This window comes from Podarcis pityusensis (assembly GCF_964106645.2).
Source record: "Podarcis pityusensis genome assembly, chromosome: 5".
NCBI lineage: Eukaryota > Metazoa > Chordata > Lepidosauria > Squamata > Lacertidae > Podarcis > Podarcis pityusensis.
The window spans coordinates 97,154,720-97,172,294 of record NC_138032.1 but is presented as its reverse complement, the minus strand read 5'-3'; the positions used below and the strand labels follow the sequence as shown (position 1 = coordinate 97,172,294).

Below are 17,575 nucleotides of genomic sequence, written 5' to 3'. Positions count from 1 at the left end.
TGGTGCATAAAGCTAACTTTGCTTAGACTGGAGCCCAGATCTTCACAAAAGATAAGTCTGATCCTCTTGGTATTTGACCAGGATGTTATCAGCCCTCCACCTCATGTCCTCAAAAGGTATACTTCTGATATTGTTTCTCTTATTTTGCCCCCTTGTTTTTGCGTGCTGAGGTCCCCCAAAACACCCTTATCCCAAATAACTCACACTTCACACATAATTTTTGTTTAAGGTTTTTGGCATAATTTTTTGGCCACAACTTTATTATCATACAAAATTGTGAGTGGTTGCTTAGGCATTGGTTAAGACTAGCTGTCCCCCCGCCATGGGGACAGCACTGACTTCCGGATTCCAGCGAAAGCCAGTGTGGAGGAACAAGATCAGGGGATAACTGGAGCTGCGACACAGACCCTCAGCTTCTCCCCACATGCTCCTAGGGGCTTACACGGCCCAAACCCGATTCCAGGGGTTTGGACGAAAGGATGGTAAGCCCCTGAATTCCTTTAACGGAATTCCCGTGCAGCAGCATCACCTGAGGGGCAGGCACAGCCAATCCATACCCCTCCACCAACCAATTTAAACCAATGCCTAACCGCCAACCTTACAAGTTGTGACGATTTGCTACGCGGTAGGCAAAAACCAGATGGCACACACTAATCAGCCAAATGGCAAAATTCCTACCAGGCCCTCGCACCAATGCAAACGACCCCATGACAGGCATAGCAAGGTCAAGCGGAAGCCCAACAAGGGAGGGCGGGCGGGTGATCCGATGCCCACAGCGAAAGAGAAAGCAACTCTCTGTGGGCCTTCCTTAAATATCCTCTGATCTCCACCCCCAAAGTGGCAACATACAAATTGCCCCAGCAACACCATCACCAATCCTTGCCAGGCCCTTTCCTTCAATTTTGCCTGGCAACTACAGGGTGCTTTGCCTAGCCCCAGCCGCAACACGTGCTCTCCTTTAATGAGAACACGCTTTGCGTGCTGAGGTCCCCCAAAACACCCTTATCCCAAATAACTCACACTTCACACATAATTTTTGTTTAAGGTTTTTGGCATAATTTTTTGGCCACAACTTTATTATCATACAAAATTGTGAGTGGTTGCTTAGGCATTGGTTAAGACTAGCTGTCCCCCCGCCATGGGGACAGCACTGACTTCCGGATTCCAGCGAAAGCCAGTGTGGAGGAACAAGATCAGGGGATAACTGGAGCTGCGACACAGACCCTCAGCTTCTCCCCACATGCTCCTAGGGGCTTACACGGCCCAAACCCGATTCCAGGGGTTTGGACGAAAGGATGGTAAGCCCCTGAATTCCTTTAACGGAATTCCCGTGCAGCAGCATCACCTGAGGGGCAGGCACAGCCAATCCATACCCCTCCACCAACCAATTTAAACCAATGCCTAACCGCCACCTGAGCCCTTACGCTCACCGCCAACCACTCACAAACCTAAACACACTCTCAACTTAGCCACCACTGACCTCAACCATACATCATTCCCAACAGAGGTAAGATGAACCCCATCAAACCTGTAGCAATCAGTGGCTTTAACATTAATATCTGGGTGGGGAATCACAAGCCCACCCAGATCAGACACCAGCTTGCTCGCAGCTGAATTAATACGCTTTCGCACCCTTTCGGTGGCCGCAGGGCAGGGACTACCCCTCCAGATGCAACGCTGAAGCAACTGTGACCAAATTAGCTTAGTAGCGGGCACCAAGGCCGCCAGGTCCCTCAAATCCTGCAAAATAACAGCACGTAAAACATAACAGGAAAAAGAAACCATATCATTTTCCCCAAGCTGCACCACAATCGCCGTAGGGGGGCCCTCCAGAAGAACACGCCTCTGCATTAGCGGTAAGAACTCCTTCCACCGCATCCCCCTTCTGGAGATCCAGGACACTCGCACGTGCTGCGGAAGGCCGAGGCCAACTCCCAGTTCAGATTGCCGAGCTCTGCAAGCGGCCCAATGCACAATACTGTGCCCCACTATCCAAACCCGGACAGTGGGTAGACCTAGGGTAAAACAAAAGATGTGAGTACACGAGATCAACACCATTTCCGCACATAACCCTTATATGCGTCCGACTTCCAGCGACCCAGGTCTTTAATCCTCCTTGCCGACAAGCCCCAATGGGCGGCTGTTGTTGCAGCCCCAATCCTGAAGGAATGCGGAGCAAACTCAGAGGCTGCATGGCCACAAGCAGCAACGACCCTGCGCAAAACACCAGTGAATTGATGGCGTGCCAATGGACGCCCATCTTCATGAATGAACAGGGCCCCTCCCCCAGGAGGCCGCAACGCCATATATTTCTGGAGATCCTTGACTGGGCAAGGGCCCCCTAGCCCAGTTGCTGGGAGCCGAATAACTGCCCCTCTACCCAGTTGATCAGTTTTGGAACTCCTGACAAGGATCTGCAATTCTGACTGAGACAAGCTCACGTCCTGCAGCAACAAACCTCTCGAACCTCCATCCTGCTTAGGTTCACACACCACCTCCCCAACCCTCAGGGCTCCAAAAAAGGCTAACGAATAGGCTGCGGAAAATAACCGCGCCTCAAACCTGGACCAACAGATGCCCTTTAGTTTACTTCGCATCCTGGTCAACAATCCAAACGTTATAGGCCTCCTTGTAGCTGGTCTGGAGGGGCAAAGCCTCCCCCACCCCTCCAAAGCCTTGCGCACCACGAACTTCCCACATGGATCATTATTAAAATAAACTTTGCTAAAGAAGGAAATTGCAGCCGCATGCAATCTCAGCGTCCTGGCTGCCCTCCGCATCTGAAATAGATGCGCCAAATATTGGAGCACCTGTGCAGTAGAATGAGGTGTGCATGTTCCCCCTACCACGGATTGCCCAGTGAAATGCAAAAAATCGGTCCAAGCCTTCTTATAGGACCTCAATGTGGAGGGGGCAATAGATGCAGCTACTCCCTGTAAAACTAAGTGCTGCCAAGGTTCCAGAGATGATCCGGGAAAAATTCCGGACGGTCTCGAGCCACTGGCGCCAGGGACCTGAACCGCTGCATCTGAAAACGGGACAGAGCATCAGCAATCTCGTTAGACACTCCAGGAACAAAACGAGCAGAAAATACAATGTTAAAACGTAAGCAATGCAAAACAAAGACCCTCAGCAGGGCTGATACCCTAGGTGATCGTGAAGACTGCTTGGCTAGCACGTTCACCACCGCCAGGTTATCTGTCCAAAAACATACACGACGGTCCCTGAAATGCTCGACCCATAAATGGACTGCCACTACAATGGGAAAAAACTCAAGAAAAGTTAAGTCCCGAGTTATAGCTTCCCCACGCCAAGCTGAAGGCCAACGCTCGGCACACCACCTGCCATCCCAATACAAACCAAAACCCAACGACCCCGCAGCATCAGAGTGCACCTGAAAATCGGTATAAAGGTTCAAGGTGTCCTGCCAAAGAGACACCCCATTGAATTCCTCCAGGAATTCCAACCAAATACGAAGGTCAGCACGCACCTGAGCTGACAGGCGCACCCTATGCCTCGGGGACCTCAAACCTGACATAAGCCTGGCCAAGCGGGAACAGAAAGGTCGCCCTGGGGCGATCACCCTGCAAGCAAAGTTTAGGTGGCCCAGCAAGGACTGCAGCTGCCGCAGAGTAACTTTTTTCATGGGAATGAGTTCAGCGATGACGCCCTTCAGCGTGAGTATCTTATCCGCCGGCAAACTGGAAGTTTGCGCCACCGTATCCAACGAAATACCCAGGTAAGTCAGCTGCGTAGAAGGACCTTCAGTTTTCTCCGCAGCTAACGGCACGCCCAGTTCCTCGGTTAAGGCAGCAAAGGCCTGCAGCAACACCACGCAATTCCCCGTATCGCTAGCTGAGGCCAATAAAAAACCATCCAAATAATGAGTGACTCCGCCCAAACCAGTTCTTTTGCGCAGAGCCCAGTCCAGAAATGAACTAAAACACTCGAAGGCCGCACAGGCTACCGAGCAGCCCATGGGCATGGCCTTATCAAAGTAAAATTCCCCGTCGAACTGAAATCCCAGCAACCAGAAGTCATCAGGATGAATTGGAAGCAGCCGAAATGCAGACTCAATGTCACATTTGGCTAGCAGGGCACCCTGTCCAAATTTTCTTATCATTTTGATCGCTTGATCAAGCAAGGCATACTTCACCGAACAAAGCTCCGGGGGAATAACATCATTTACTGATGTGCCCCTAGGGTGTGAAAGGTTGTGTATCAGGCGAAATTCCCCCGGAGCTTTTTTAGGAACCATACCTAAGGGTGAAATATGCAGATTAGGAAAGGGTGGAACGGCAAAAGGGCCTGCCATACGGCGTAGAGCCAGTTCTTTCCCAATTTTCTTACGCGCCACGTCAGGCATATCCTTCACAGACTTCTGGTTTGAAGGGTTTCTAGCTACAGGATTTGCCGCCACTGGGATTCGAAAACCCAGGGAAAAACCGTCACGCAAATAAGATGCTAAGAGGGTATAACTGTAACAATGACAACAACGGCTGTAGCCTAACCGGGGTATGAGCTAAGGAGGAAAGTACACTATTTTCCTGCACCGGCGGCTGCAGCCTGGGGCGCGGCTTTCGGGGGCTGCTGTGAGCCCCACCCCTTCCGAAAGGGCCGTCGAACCCCTGCACAGGCAGAAGCTGGATGGTTCCCTGAACACTTCTCACAACTATGAGAATATCTGCAGAATTGGCGCTGACAGGTTCCTTTGTTAAAATCCCAACAAAAGAACTTGCGACCCGTCTTAGCTGGCACAATCCTAGTTTTTTGCGATTCAGGGATCTTATTGTCAATACGTGGAGCCACATAAGTGGTCCATACATCTAAATCCTTTCGGTCCCAGCGGGCAGTGGGGATCTTGGCAGCCCTGCGTCTGAAATTCTCATCATAAGAAATCGCAGCAGACGCTCCAGCCATCGTAAATGCTGAGCGAACTATGGACAAATAAACCCATAAATGCATGGACCTCCGTGGGTAGGCCGCTGCCACCACTCCAGCGAACACCTGGAAACTATCCAGCCATCGCTCGAAGGTCCTTTCAACCTTTGGCAAAACCACCCTCTTTTTCGTGGCTGCCAAACCTCTATCCTGGGAGTCCTGACACTCCTGAGGGGGTGCCAAGCTAAATATATCAATGTAACGGCCATCCAGAATCCTAGATCGCAGCTTTGTAGTCAAGTGGGCACCTGGTATAATATCCCTAGCTGAGTTGGTGGAAACTTTCACATCAGGCATGAGGACCCCTTCCAGACAGTCCTGCACCGCCCCATACTTTGCCCTGTGAGAGTTTGCCCTCCGCTCCCAAGCCCATTTTGGAAGTCCCGATGTCTCCCCAAAGCCCCAGTATAGCGAAAGCGAAGCTTCCTCATCACTACTGGAGGTTTGAGACGAAGTACCTGCGGAAGAGGATGAGGTGTCTCTCCGTCTCCTCTTAGCACGCTTCTTGGAACTCTTTTTCCGGCGACGGAGCCCACCAGAAGAGGACTTTGGAGGGAGAGGAAGGCTGTCCTCCACCGAAGACTCAGATGCGTCGCCTTGCAGCACAACGCCTGGAACTGACTGAGAAGAGACTACAGGTGAATGACCAGGAACAGACCTCACCACTGATGAGGACTGTACAACTGAACCCCGTGCCGCCCGAATCCGGGCGGATGACCTCCGCCTGGTCGGACCCCTGGGGCCGCCCCGTACCCTTGGCGCTGCAGCCTGGGAGACAGGTGAGACCGACGACTGGGACAATTGATTAGTACGCGAAAGACCCCCAGCTAACAAATCCTCCCCCTCATCTTCAGCCGAAGATGACACCGAAGGAGGTGCGTCAACAGGCGGAGCTGGACTAGCAGAAGAAGTCGTCGGAGTCGAGCAGCGTTGAATCAAACCATCCATTTCAGCCTCAACACGTGCTAACACCACTGGGTCACTGGCCAAGCCAGTGACCATGGACTGAAGGCGTCTCAAAGATCGCTGTGGCACTGGAGAACGCAAAGCTTGGGACGGGCCTTTTATGGGCCGCTTCGCTGAGGAAGCGAGATCAAGCCTCCGTGACACCTTCTTCTTTGGAGCCATACCTGCTACTAGTAAAAAAGACAAATAATAGAATTAATGCAAGGCTACACCAGTGCTCTTTGTTATAATGAATAGTCAATCAGCCTGAAAAACAATCAATCCCGATAGGTGCAACTATATGGCTCACCAGCAGGTGGCGCAGCCAGTAATCAAGGCCAATGGTATAGCTGCGTTTCAATAAACGGCCACTAGAGGCCAGCACGCAATGAGGAGGCAGTAGAAAATGGCGCTCCCGCCAAAATTCCCCAAAATGGAGGCCTCCCAACTGACTTCAGGCAGAAGGCCTCCCCCAATGCCCAAAGCAGGCCGCAAGCAGGCCTCCAACCACCAAAGCCGCTGTGCGCGCTAAGCGCCACCGGCTAAAGCTGGAACGTCCGAGGAGGGCCCCCCTGCAGCCTAAAACGGCCCAACTCCGCAGGCCGCAGGCGCCGAAGCGCGGCAAAAGCCGCTACCGCTCGGAGCCGGGTGGGGGGGGGTGCCCAAATAGGCCCCGAGCCCAAGGCACGTCCCACGGCCTCCCCCAGCTCCCCCAGGCACTCCCCGCTATACCCGGGCCAAGAGGGGAAAGGCTTGACTAAGCCTCCCCAAGCCCGGCCCGAACAGGGCCGAATAAGCAAGCGCCGAGCGCCGCGTGCGAATCGGCGGCTCCAACGGCGCCTGCGCGCCAGCCGGCCCGCCCCGGCTAGTAAGAGCGCGCCGAAGCGCGCGAAAAGGGGGCCGCCGCCGTGAGAGGCCAGGGGAGGACTACGGTAAGCACCCGCTTTTTTCTCTAGTAACCCTACGAAGTGGGGGGGGGGGAATGGTAAAGCTCCGAGGGCCCGAAGGTCAACCAGCCCCGTCCCCGGCGCCTCGGCTACGAACCGGGCCGAAAGGCCTAGGGTCCGCCCCCCCCTCCCGGCCACCCCCAGCAGCCCCACGGGACCAAAAGCCCACGAGGAAAGTTGGGGGGGGAAGGCTAGTAAAATGGAAACAAGAGTCAGAACAAAAACAAATAAAAATTGAAAACTAAAGACAAAGAACCTGGAAAATAAATTAAAGAAGGGGGGGGTAGACTTTGGGGAGATAAACACAAAAGGCCAAGATCAAATAAATAAATAAAATAAAATAGGAGAAAATGAGGAATGAGATATAGATTTATACAACCGGTCTTTAGCTGTGTTCGATCCGATGCCCACAGCGAAAGAGAAAGCAACTCTCTGTGGGCCTTCCTTAAATATCCTCTGATCTCCACCCCCAAAGTGGCAACATACAAATTGCCCCAGCAACACCATCACCAATCCTTGCCAGGCCCTTTCCTTCAATTTTGCCTGGCAACTACAGGGTGCTTTGCCTAGCCCCAGCCGCAACACGTGCTCTCCTTTAATGAGAACACGCTTTGCAAGAATAAGGTACCACTATCAATGGTGTATATGTTATTCACATTATTGCTTTGTTTTCATATTCTTTCAACTACATCCACTTTTATGTCGTTATGTTTTTGATACTCTGTTTCATTGGGGGGGGGGCTGTAGAAGTAATACAACCCACTTCCTGTTTATTTTTAAATATCCATCCTGTGGTTCCATGTTTAATATGGCTCCAGTTTTAATACGCTCAGTTTTCAATAGGGTGTTGAGGACAGAGGTGCCAACTTGCAAGGGAGTTTGGGGGGGTGGGGTAGCCGACAGTGCGCATGACGCCAGGAGTGTGATGTCAGGGTGTTGGGAGGAGCAGAATGCGGCAACAGTGCGGCTTCGATGCCCAACGGCTCCTCCTCCTCCTGCCGCCATCACTGGCTGGCGGCTGCCATGCCGCTCTTGGCTCTGCTCTTGGCCTCCTCTACCCCCTGATTTTCTCAGACATTGGGGGGCCCCAAAGCACTCAGCCCCCAGGAGTTGGCATCCCTGGTTGAGGAACAGATTTTTTTTAATGCGTGTTAGAAATTAAAGCTGGGAGTGGAAGGTCAAACAAAAGGGTTCTCTTTCTCCTTCCATCAACAACAAACTGTTCTATTGCTAGGATGTCTACAATAGCGCTGGCTTGAGTTCAAAATGCACTTCACTCTGTGAGGGAGGCAACAGTTCCAGGAGGAATAAAAAAAGAGGAAATGCATACATTCTCCCACCTCAAACAGTGACATATCAAGTTGGCTGTGCATTAGCAGAGTATTATATTTGTCCATCACAACCTGACTATAAATTCTCCTTGACTTAAGCTGCTTTCATTGTAGCAGAAAGGGAAAGCTGGAGATCAAAGGGTCAGTAGCTTGCACAGAACAATAAGTGAGTGATTTCTGCATGGAACAGGAAACCAGGAAGTCTCTTATGTTTCTGTATCTGTTGCTAACTGCTCCAGTGACCTTGAGCAAGTAATTTATACTCAAATAACTCATCTACATCTTCAGTTGGGTCTTAATTGAGCACACAGAAGATTCAAGAGACACCTGTTTTAGGTTTGCAGTTTCTGGTATATTCTGGCATAAAACCATATTCTGGTTTTACTGGTAACACAGATAGCCCAAGAACTGCTTTTGCTACTAACTGCCCGTGAATGCAGCAGGCGGTGCCAATGATCTGCCATATTCTGTTAGCTCCTGCTGTTGACCCACCAGTTTTCATAGAATCATAGAATCATAGAGTTGGAAGAGACCACAAGGGCCATCGAGTCCAACCCCCTGCCAAGCAGGAAACACCATCAGAGCACTCCTGACATATGGTTGTCAAGCCTCTGCTTAAAGACCTCCAAAGAAGGAGACTCCACCACACTCCTTGGCAGCAAATTCCACTGTCAAACAGCTCTTACTGTCAGGAAGTTCTTCCTAATGTTTAGGTGGAATCTTCTTTCTTGTAGTTTGGATCCATTGCTCCGTGTCCGCTTCTCTGGAGCAGCAGAAAACAACCTTTCTCCCTCCTCTATGTGACATCCTTTGATATATTTGAACATGGCTATCATATCACCCCTTAACCTCCTCTTCTCCAGGCTAAACATGCCCAGCTCCCTTAGCCGTTCCTCATAAGGCATCGTTTCCAGGCCTTTGACCATTTTGGTTGCCCTCCTCTGGACACGTTCCAGTTTGTCAGTGTCCTTCTTGAACTGTGGTGCCCAGAACTGGACCCAGTACTCCAGGTGAGGTCTGACCAGAGCAGAATACAGTGGCACTATTACTTCCCTTGATCTAGATGCTATACTCCTATTGATGCAGCCCAGAATTGCATTGGCTTTTTTAGCTGCCGCGTCACACTGTTGGCTCTTGTCAAGTTTGTGGTCAACCAAGACTCCTAGATCCTTTTCACATGTACTGCTCTCAAGCCAGGTGTCCCCCATCTTGTATTTGTGCCTCTCATTTTTTTTGCCCAAGTGCAATTCTCCCTGTTAAAATTCATCTTGTTTGTTTTGGCCCAGTTCTCTAATCTGTCAAGGTCGTTTTGAAGTGTGATCCTGTCCTCTGGGGTGTTAGCCACCCCTCCCAATTTGGTGTCATCTGCAAATTTGATCAGGATGCCCTTGAGTCCATCATCCAAGTCGTTGATAAAGATGTTGAATAAGACCGGGCCCAAGACAGAACCCTGTGGCACCCCACTAGTCACTCTTCTCCAGGATGAAGAGGAACCATTGATGAGCACCCTTTGGGTTCGGTCAGTCAGCCAGTTACAAATCCACTGAGTGGTAGCATAGTCAAGACCGCATTTTACCAGCTTCTTTACAAGAATATCATGGGGCACCTTGTCAAATGCCTTGCTGAAATCAAGGTAGGCTACATCCACTGTGTTCCCTTCATCTACCAGGCTTGTAATTCTGTCAAAAAACGAGATCAGGTTAGTCTGACATGACTTATTTTTCAGAAATCCATGCTTGCTATTGGTGATTTTTATGCTGACCTACAAGGTTCTGAGCTCCTCCCTGCCTGACTTGTCAGGTTCCATCCAGGCTCCACCTGCAATCCTCTGTGTTCTAACCTAGTACCACTTTCTCCCACCATAGTTTCTCTGCCATAGTTTAGGGCAGGGGCAAAGTATATTTCTAAGTGGGTGAGAAAAAAACAGCAACATATGTTAATGACAGTTCAGAAATGTGGGGAACAAGTGGGGGCAAAGTCCTTGTTTGTGGGGGGTGCATGCACCCACCCCCTGGTACCACCTGGGCATGGTTCTGTCCCATGGCTCATCATGGATAACTGCAGTTTCTTCTAGCCCTTGATCAGTACTAGCCCTTGACTGGAAGAAAGAATTAAAAAATCAAAAATGCAAACTGCTATTGCGTGCCCTAGAAACTTTATAATATTTGGAACAGTGTGCTAAACCATGTGCAGAATATAGAAGTGGCACAGGCGCCCTTCAGATTTACCTGCATTCATGTGGGAGTGGCTTTTCTGTGAGCAAATCTCATGTGACAGGAGAAGTCCATATGATGCAAGCATGTGGGCAGCCCTGAGAGGCTGATTGTTTGCACCCTGATAGTAAAGATCCATGCAGTCTGCCCTGCGTACATGATTACTTCTTTTGGACGCAGACACAGTCTGAAGGACATATCCCAACTGCTGCAAACAAACTGCTGTAAAATGCCATATCATAACTTATAGCTGGTCACTCATCATAGCATAATTTCTAAAATTAATATACCACCATTATACAGTTAAGCAAGATGAAATCAGTAAAAGCACTGAAGGGAAAGGGTACATTTTTCATTTGAAGCTTTCACTGGAATGTGTCTGGCAGATCTCCCTTGAGAGGGATTTCCACACAGGTATTGCCACTGAAAAAGCCCTGCTGTGGCAGTGAGTAGAGTCTCTTCAGATTATACAGACTCACCTGATCCACAGAATTATGGGCTGTATTCAACCAATCTGTTCAGCTCATGGAAGCCAGAGCAAGGTCACCCTCTAAGCGCCATGGGGCTTTTCCTCTCTCTCCATGTGACCTCCATGCCTCCCCTAAATTTGCTCTGGAGGGTCAGGAGGACCCAATAAACAGTGCAAGTTGAAGGAGGGGGGAGAACATTCCATTGGGCAAGCAGAAATCCTTGCGCTCATGGACAATCTGCTTAGCACCACGTTGAATTCCACCCCATGTTCCAATCGGATGCTAATGTGAAGATTGTAACATGATTATCTTTTAGATTTCATGCTTCTCCAAATTTTGCATGGCAGTTCTTAGCAAAAAAAAAGTACCAAGAATACATACTTTAAAAAAATACCAAATAGTATTTAAAATGTTTGTTCGGGGATAAAATATGCTTAGGAATGCATACATTGAGTTTTAAACAGATGTTTAAATATGAATCTTCATGTGGATTTCTTAAAAAAACACAATAAAATCAAAGATTAATTTGGAAATAGGACAGAATGGACTTATGAATGAACACATGGACCAGAAATAGACCTGATCTATCCATCCCTAATTACAGCAATGGCTTTCAAAGCACTAAGTATAGACTAGGGATGGAAGAAAAAAATGATTCAGTTTGCATTTAAAAGTGAGTTTACTTACTTAAATCACGCTTTTTGAAATGATATGCTATCTGAAACGCATTTGCCTATGAAAATATCATTTCTCTGAATTTTGCAATGTAGTTCTCCAGTCAAGTAATGTGTACAAAAATGCAGAGTAAAGTCTGCATATAAGTGAAAATTAGTGAAAATATTAGTGAAATTAGTGAAAATAACATGCAAAAGCGCGACAAATATCAAGGAAAATCGCTTGACAAAAGTGTGCATGTTGTTAGAAAATTCATACTACAGTGCTGATGACTTTTCATGAGGACTTTTAAAAAACACAAACTGATGTGGATATCTGGAGAAGTGAACCTAAGATGGAAAATGATAAACTGAGAGAAACCAAAATATACATATTAATGCATCCATTGTGTGGACTGGTGGTAGCAGTGGACTTTAATTAATTTCAGCAGGAGCAGAAACGGCCTGTTCTGTTCTTCTCTGCCTTCCTTGTGAATTGGTCAGAATGCATCTTTATTGGGTACAGAGGCGCAGGCTGTTTGTTTCAATCTACAACTGTGGGTTATATTGTATTTGCATCAGAGTCTCTGCGAAATCTCCTTATTAGGATTCGTTTTCTGCTAATCAAAGTGTCTCCTTTCCCTTCACTTGCTCTTAGGTTTTATTCCTTATATCAAAAGGCACAAAGACAAACTTTGGGATGAGAGGCAGAGAGTTTGCAAAGCCAGTTTGTCAAAGAGCAAATACCTCCTTTTGAATGCTTGATTTAATGCCGCAGGCATGCTTCCCTTCTGACTCAGCTCTTTGTTATGACTAACTGTTCAGTGGATATAGATTTTGTGTAACTGTGGATAGGTTTTTTATGTATACACCATTAGTTAATGTAATGAGTTAATTTTACACCAGGCATAAAATAAAAAAAAGCTCAAGAGCATGAGTGCAAATGTGCCGTTGGTACATTATAAATACACCCACTTCAGTCATTGTGTGTTTGCTGATCACCAGGGAACAGAATTAGAGTCAAATTGCATTTTATTTTTTCAGCTAAAGATAGAAAAAGTAGTAGAAGTTAACTAATTAGTTCCCATTCCCATTTACAATGGCATCTTTAAATTGATGTATGTCTTTTTTTTCTTTTTGAATTTTTATTAAATAAACTGATGTATGTCTCAACCCTGCAATAAGCAAGGAAGCGGCAACTGAGCTCAGAGGGTGAAGTTTCCTTAGAACATCCTATTTTGAAGATCCAAAATGCATGTGCTTGAGTTCATCGCTCAACAAAGCGCCAAACAAAGTAAGAGACTGAAAGCACTTTAGAAAAGCACTGGACTAAGCATTAATAAATATTGGCTACTGATGCTGATATTGTCCTTTAGAGCCGCTGTTTATTTTTTGTTCTGTTCTATTAAATTTGTATACTCCTCTTCATCCGTAGATCTCAGGTCAGTTTGCAGCATAAAAATACATAATAAGAACAAGAACAAAACAAAGCAATACTCTTATAGCATTCTTTTCTTGCTTTTTGTTTTGTTACTGAGCATTTACGAGGGGGGGGGGAATCTCTAATGTGTCATTTTATCACACACCCACCCTGGTATTTATATGACCCCTACCATTGTCCCATCCCAGGGCTTTCTAAGACAAATAAAAAAGCAGACTCCCCAAGAAAACGTTTATTTCCCACCTCTGCCCATTCAGATGCACATAAAAATTCCAGAGAGTTCCAGGATTATTTCATCTGCCTGCAATATTGCTCTTCATTACTGTCTTTGGGAGGAGAGCCGCTTGGTGTCCTTGCACACTGCTTAGCCTTTGGGCTGATGCTCCCATTGTTGTCCTGAAGTGGACCATTCTTTTCTTCCTCTGTCTTCTACATTCCACACTTATTTACTGCTCATCCCTTTCTTTTCTTTTTTCTTTTCTGTGTGGCCTCCATTGCAATGGGTTACTAAAGCTTCAGTTCCACATGGCACTCCATTAGTCACCTCTTTTGTTCATTATAATGTCTCCCCACCCCAGACTGATAATTTTTCTCTCTTTTTTTTCTTTTAAAAAATTCTGCCCTTGGTTTTGCTCGGTATTCTCTTATTCCCATGTCTTCTGTTGTCATTTTATAAAAATGAGAATGTTTACTTGAGACAGACAGACATAATACATACATCAACTTTACAAATTTGGTATTAGGCTAGTGGAAATCTTTGCCTTAAGTTTAAGCTAGACATGACCTTAAACTTGTGTGGGGAGATGTTTTTCGTCCTTTCCTTCTGATGGAAATTGCCCTCTCACACCTCAAGCTGCTATTTGGTACAGGAGGGAAGATGCCATTTGCACTTACGGAAGCTCTTCACCCATGTAAAGTAGCAGTTGGGGCAGGGGCAATTTCCATGACATCCCTCCGCCTCCGCCACCATGCTCAATCCTGTTTGGGCCAGAGTGCCTGCTTCTTACTGCTACAACAGATGCACCCAATGCCAAGCAATGAATGTCAAGGCCATGCATCTTTTGGCCTTTATACAGAATTCTGCAAGGTGGACATCTTGCTAGCCCTGCTGCTGAGGATTCTTTTTAATTAGCAGGTCTCAAGTAATGAACCTGAGGCCTTCTGCATTCACTGGGCTATGGCTGTTTCCCACATATCTAAAAGAGCAGACCATGAGGCCTCCTTGAAAAAGAAAGATATTCCAATTATTTCTGTTCAGGAATTGGGATGTCCCATACATACATACATACATACATACATACATACATACATGTCTCCTGCCTCTCTTTCCCCATGGAAACCAACGTGCCTAAATGTGGTTCCCTAGGCTGTGCTGGTTGTAACTTGCTAATAATTGACTGTCCAAAGACCATTTAACATGTAAGTCACTAAATGATAATGCATAATGTATTTACAGAAACCAGGAATGAAGTGTCAGAACTGAATCTGAAAGGAAATTGAGGATCTCTGTCGATAAAGGAATAAACAGTCCATTTCAGGCTCAATTGGTTGAAACGTCTTGTCTATCTCAATGAAGTGGACCTAGATGGCTTGTTGACGCCACAGGTCTTATGTTGAACAGTCATGGCAGCACACCTCTCCCTGCCCCATGGACCAAAAACCAGGGGCCAATGTGTAAAAGTAAAAATGGTACATACAGTGGACTTCTTAATGTGCAGAGTATGTAGTTTAGATGTACACTGGTTGTATGTGTGTAGGCCTCATGCAAATCAATTGTGTATGGATTTAAGGTGCATGGAAAGGATAGAGACACACATCTTTATCAGGATTCTTTTCTTCCCCTCCCCCTTCCTCTATTTTCTCAGCTCTAGCTCCATATCCACACTTTATTATTATGTCATTATCCACATTTATTTCACTACTTTTAACAGTCATGTTAAAGGGGCTGGGAATTTTAGCTCCGAGAGGTTAGCACCCTTAACAAACTACACTTCCTGGGATTCTCCATGACTATTAAAGCAGCATGATAATGCTTTAAATATATGCTATGGATGTTACCATAGACATTGTTAAAAACTCAGCTCGTGATATTCTCAGACGCCAGAGATTCCACTTGAGTTGCATCTTTATTCCAGGGCAAGAGGGAACCATGGCTCCATGACAGAGCAGATGCATTGCATGCAGAAGTCTCCATGTTAAGTCCCCAAGATCGTCAGGTAGTCGGATGGCAGGGTTAGGAAGGAGGCCTACCTAAGGCCATGGAAGGCAGCTCCCCATCAGAGAATATAGTCCTAGGATGGATAGACTGATGATCTGAGTCAGGAAGCTCCATAGATATGTCTCACACTATAAAGCATAATCCAAATCCCCTTACTTCCATAAAATGGCAGAAACTGCCCTTAATTTTAAAGTTAGGGCATCTCAGAATATCCAGTTTGTTTCTTCTTGTTCTTCTTCTGTTTGTATTATGTCCAGAGGCCTCTTTTCTCCACTCCCCCCCCCCCGCCCCAAGGAAATGGATATCCACACAGTGTAAAATGCGCAAGGGCAGCCATCTGCCTCTCAAAGGGCATGTGCATTTTTATCTAACTTGTGCCAGCTGGCAAGAGTCCCTAAAGGCACAGATTTAGATGTCCTGATACAAATTTAGAAGCTTTAGACACCCAGGCTCCACTGCCTTTTCTTTTCTGTAAGAACCATGTTAAAGTTGAATGATGGTATTGTGAAGTCCCTTGGAAAAACAATATGACTTTTCACATTCAAGAATGGCCCACACTGGAAATGGCAATGGTTGCTTTCTAACACTCTGTTTATGCAGCGCACTATAGGAAGGTCTCTGCATACCTGATGCATGAAAATTACCAGACGTTTCTTCTTTCTTTTGAGAGTAGGACCGAGAATAAAATTCTCACCACTTTGCAAACATTTTTGAGGCTGTTGAACAACATTTTGTCTTTTTGACGAAGTTTTGGTGCTCCTTGTGAAAATGTTAGTTTATTCATTTAAACTGCCATCCCGTGCCCTCAACTGCCCTCATTTGCTCTGAGTGGCATTTTTGTATTGCCAGATTGTAACTTTAGATAGTGATGTTGTCAAATCAAACACGGCATCACCACTCATGTGAGTAGCTCATGGGCGTCCTGGATGGAGCCCCGCAGATGGGAGGAGGAAATGGCAGTGAGGAAGCAACACGCAGAGAAAACAGTGGCACTGAGCAGAACCACAAAAAGATTAAAAAGATGAATACTGATACGGTTGGAACAGTTGTTAGGATAAATTTCTAACCCAAGAAAAGTGGCAGTTTCTGCTCAAATAGAAACTTTAGAAGATTTGGTACAGTCTTGTTTCAAAAGTAACTAAGCATTTCTTAGGGAAATCCTTCAGCCAGCTAAGGCAACCCTTTCCCTTGAGGAAAAGGCAGTCTTTTAACTTCTTTCTTCTTTCTAGACTCTCCAAAGAGCTGAAGGTTGTCTCCCTTGGGAGGCTAACATCCATTCAGCACTACATTTGTCCATTTCAGAAAGATTCTGTCTTGGTTGAAAAGAGAGTTTGCTTGGTTTATTGTGCTGTCAGATCTTGGCACTCTCTATCCATGTAGATATGCATTTGCAAATTCAATTTTAGGGGGAGAGAGGGAGCAAGGAAGGATGATCAAGTCTTGGGGGTGGGGGAAAGAATCAGCAGATAGCATATTTGAAATTAGATTTTCAAAATTACTGTTTATTTTTAAAAAGGTCTCAGGGTCTTAAGGGGGATGTTGATCAGTAGGGAGAGCACTTGAAATTAGATTTCATAAATTACAGTATTTTTTTTAATGCATGTAGCAAGGCATCTATCCCTCCTTGTATCACTCAATAAAAGAGGGTAGCACACTCGGAAGCAGAAAATATATAAGCCCCCAAGTTCACGTTTGGGCTGGAAACATATTAAAATGTAAACTTTAATGGAATTCATGCAGGGGTGAAGAATGATTCAAAGAGGCGATGAGCATGTGCTTTCAGAAAAACAAAGAGAGGAGGAATATTAAGAAACAAGGGCTTCTGCGCCGTTATGAAGGACTACTGTGATTTATCGAAACTTGATGAGATGCACCTCTCAAAAAATGCAAATGTCTGGTCTGGAGCTGTGTAATGAATGGGCCCATGCACAATAAAACATTTGACTTGTTTGGTAGACTCTTACTGAGGCTCCATATGCTCTGCTTCATGCTCCTTGCCCTTTTATCATGCTGCCTTTTTTGTGTCTCTAAAACTTAAATTAGAAGACTGTTGATGATTTAAAATCCATGTAGAGTTTTCAAGCCTGTGGTTAAGTCAAGCAAATGAATGTGGAAATTTTGTGAGTGTGCAGGGACACGGCAAACCACAGAAAGCAATGAAGTTTGGGAACAGCAAACACATGTAAATTTCAGGAGCTGCTAATCACATGTAAGACTACAGCTTTAGGTTGCGTGAGGCTCCGTGTTGCCCAGTGGGGAACAATTTAAATACCACACAGTCTGTCAAGGGAGAGCGACTACACGCTCTTGCAGTTTTTATTAAAACAGGCCAAGCTAAAACTCAGTTCCCCTGCCTCCTCCCACCCCACCACCCTTTTCCCATTTGTTAAAGTTGTGCTTTAAAAGAAGGAGATAT

At 46.4% G+C, this 17,575-nt stretch overlaps 2 protein-coding genes across 5 annotated transcripts in view; one reads left to right on the top strand and one right to left on the bottom strand.

Annotated features, from left to right (window-relative positions):
- PHF21B (PHD finger protein 21B) overlaps positions 1–17,575 on the top strand; it is a 188,709-nt gene that overhangs the window by 97,396 nt on the left and 73,738 nt on the right. The window lies entirely within an intron of this gene.
- LOC308478027 (uncharacterized protein) lies at positions 1,159–6,084 on the bottom strand. Its single transcript, XM_081007254.1, has 2 exons — positions 5,400–6,084; positions 1,159–2,015 (listed from the first exon to the last, which is right to left on the bottom strand). Exons 1-2 carry the CDS (start codon positions 6,067–6,069, stop codon positions 1,441–1,443), a joined length of 1,245 nt encoding a protein of 414 aa, XP_080863380.1. The 5' UTR covers positions 6,070–6,084; the 3' UTR covers positions 1,159–1,440.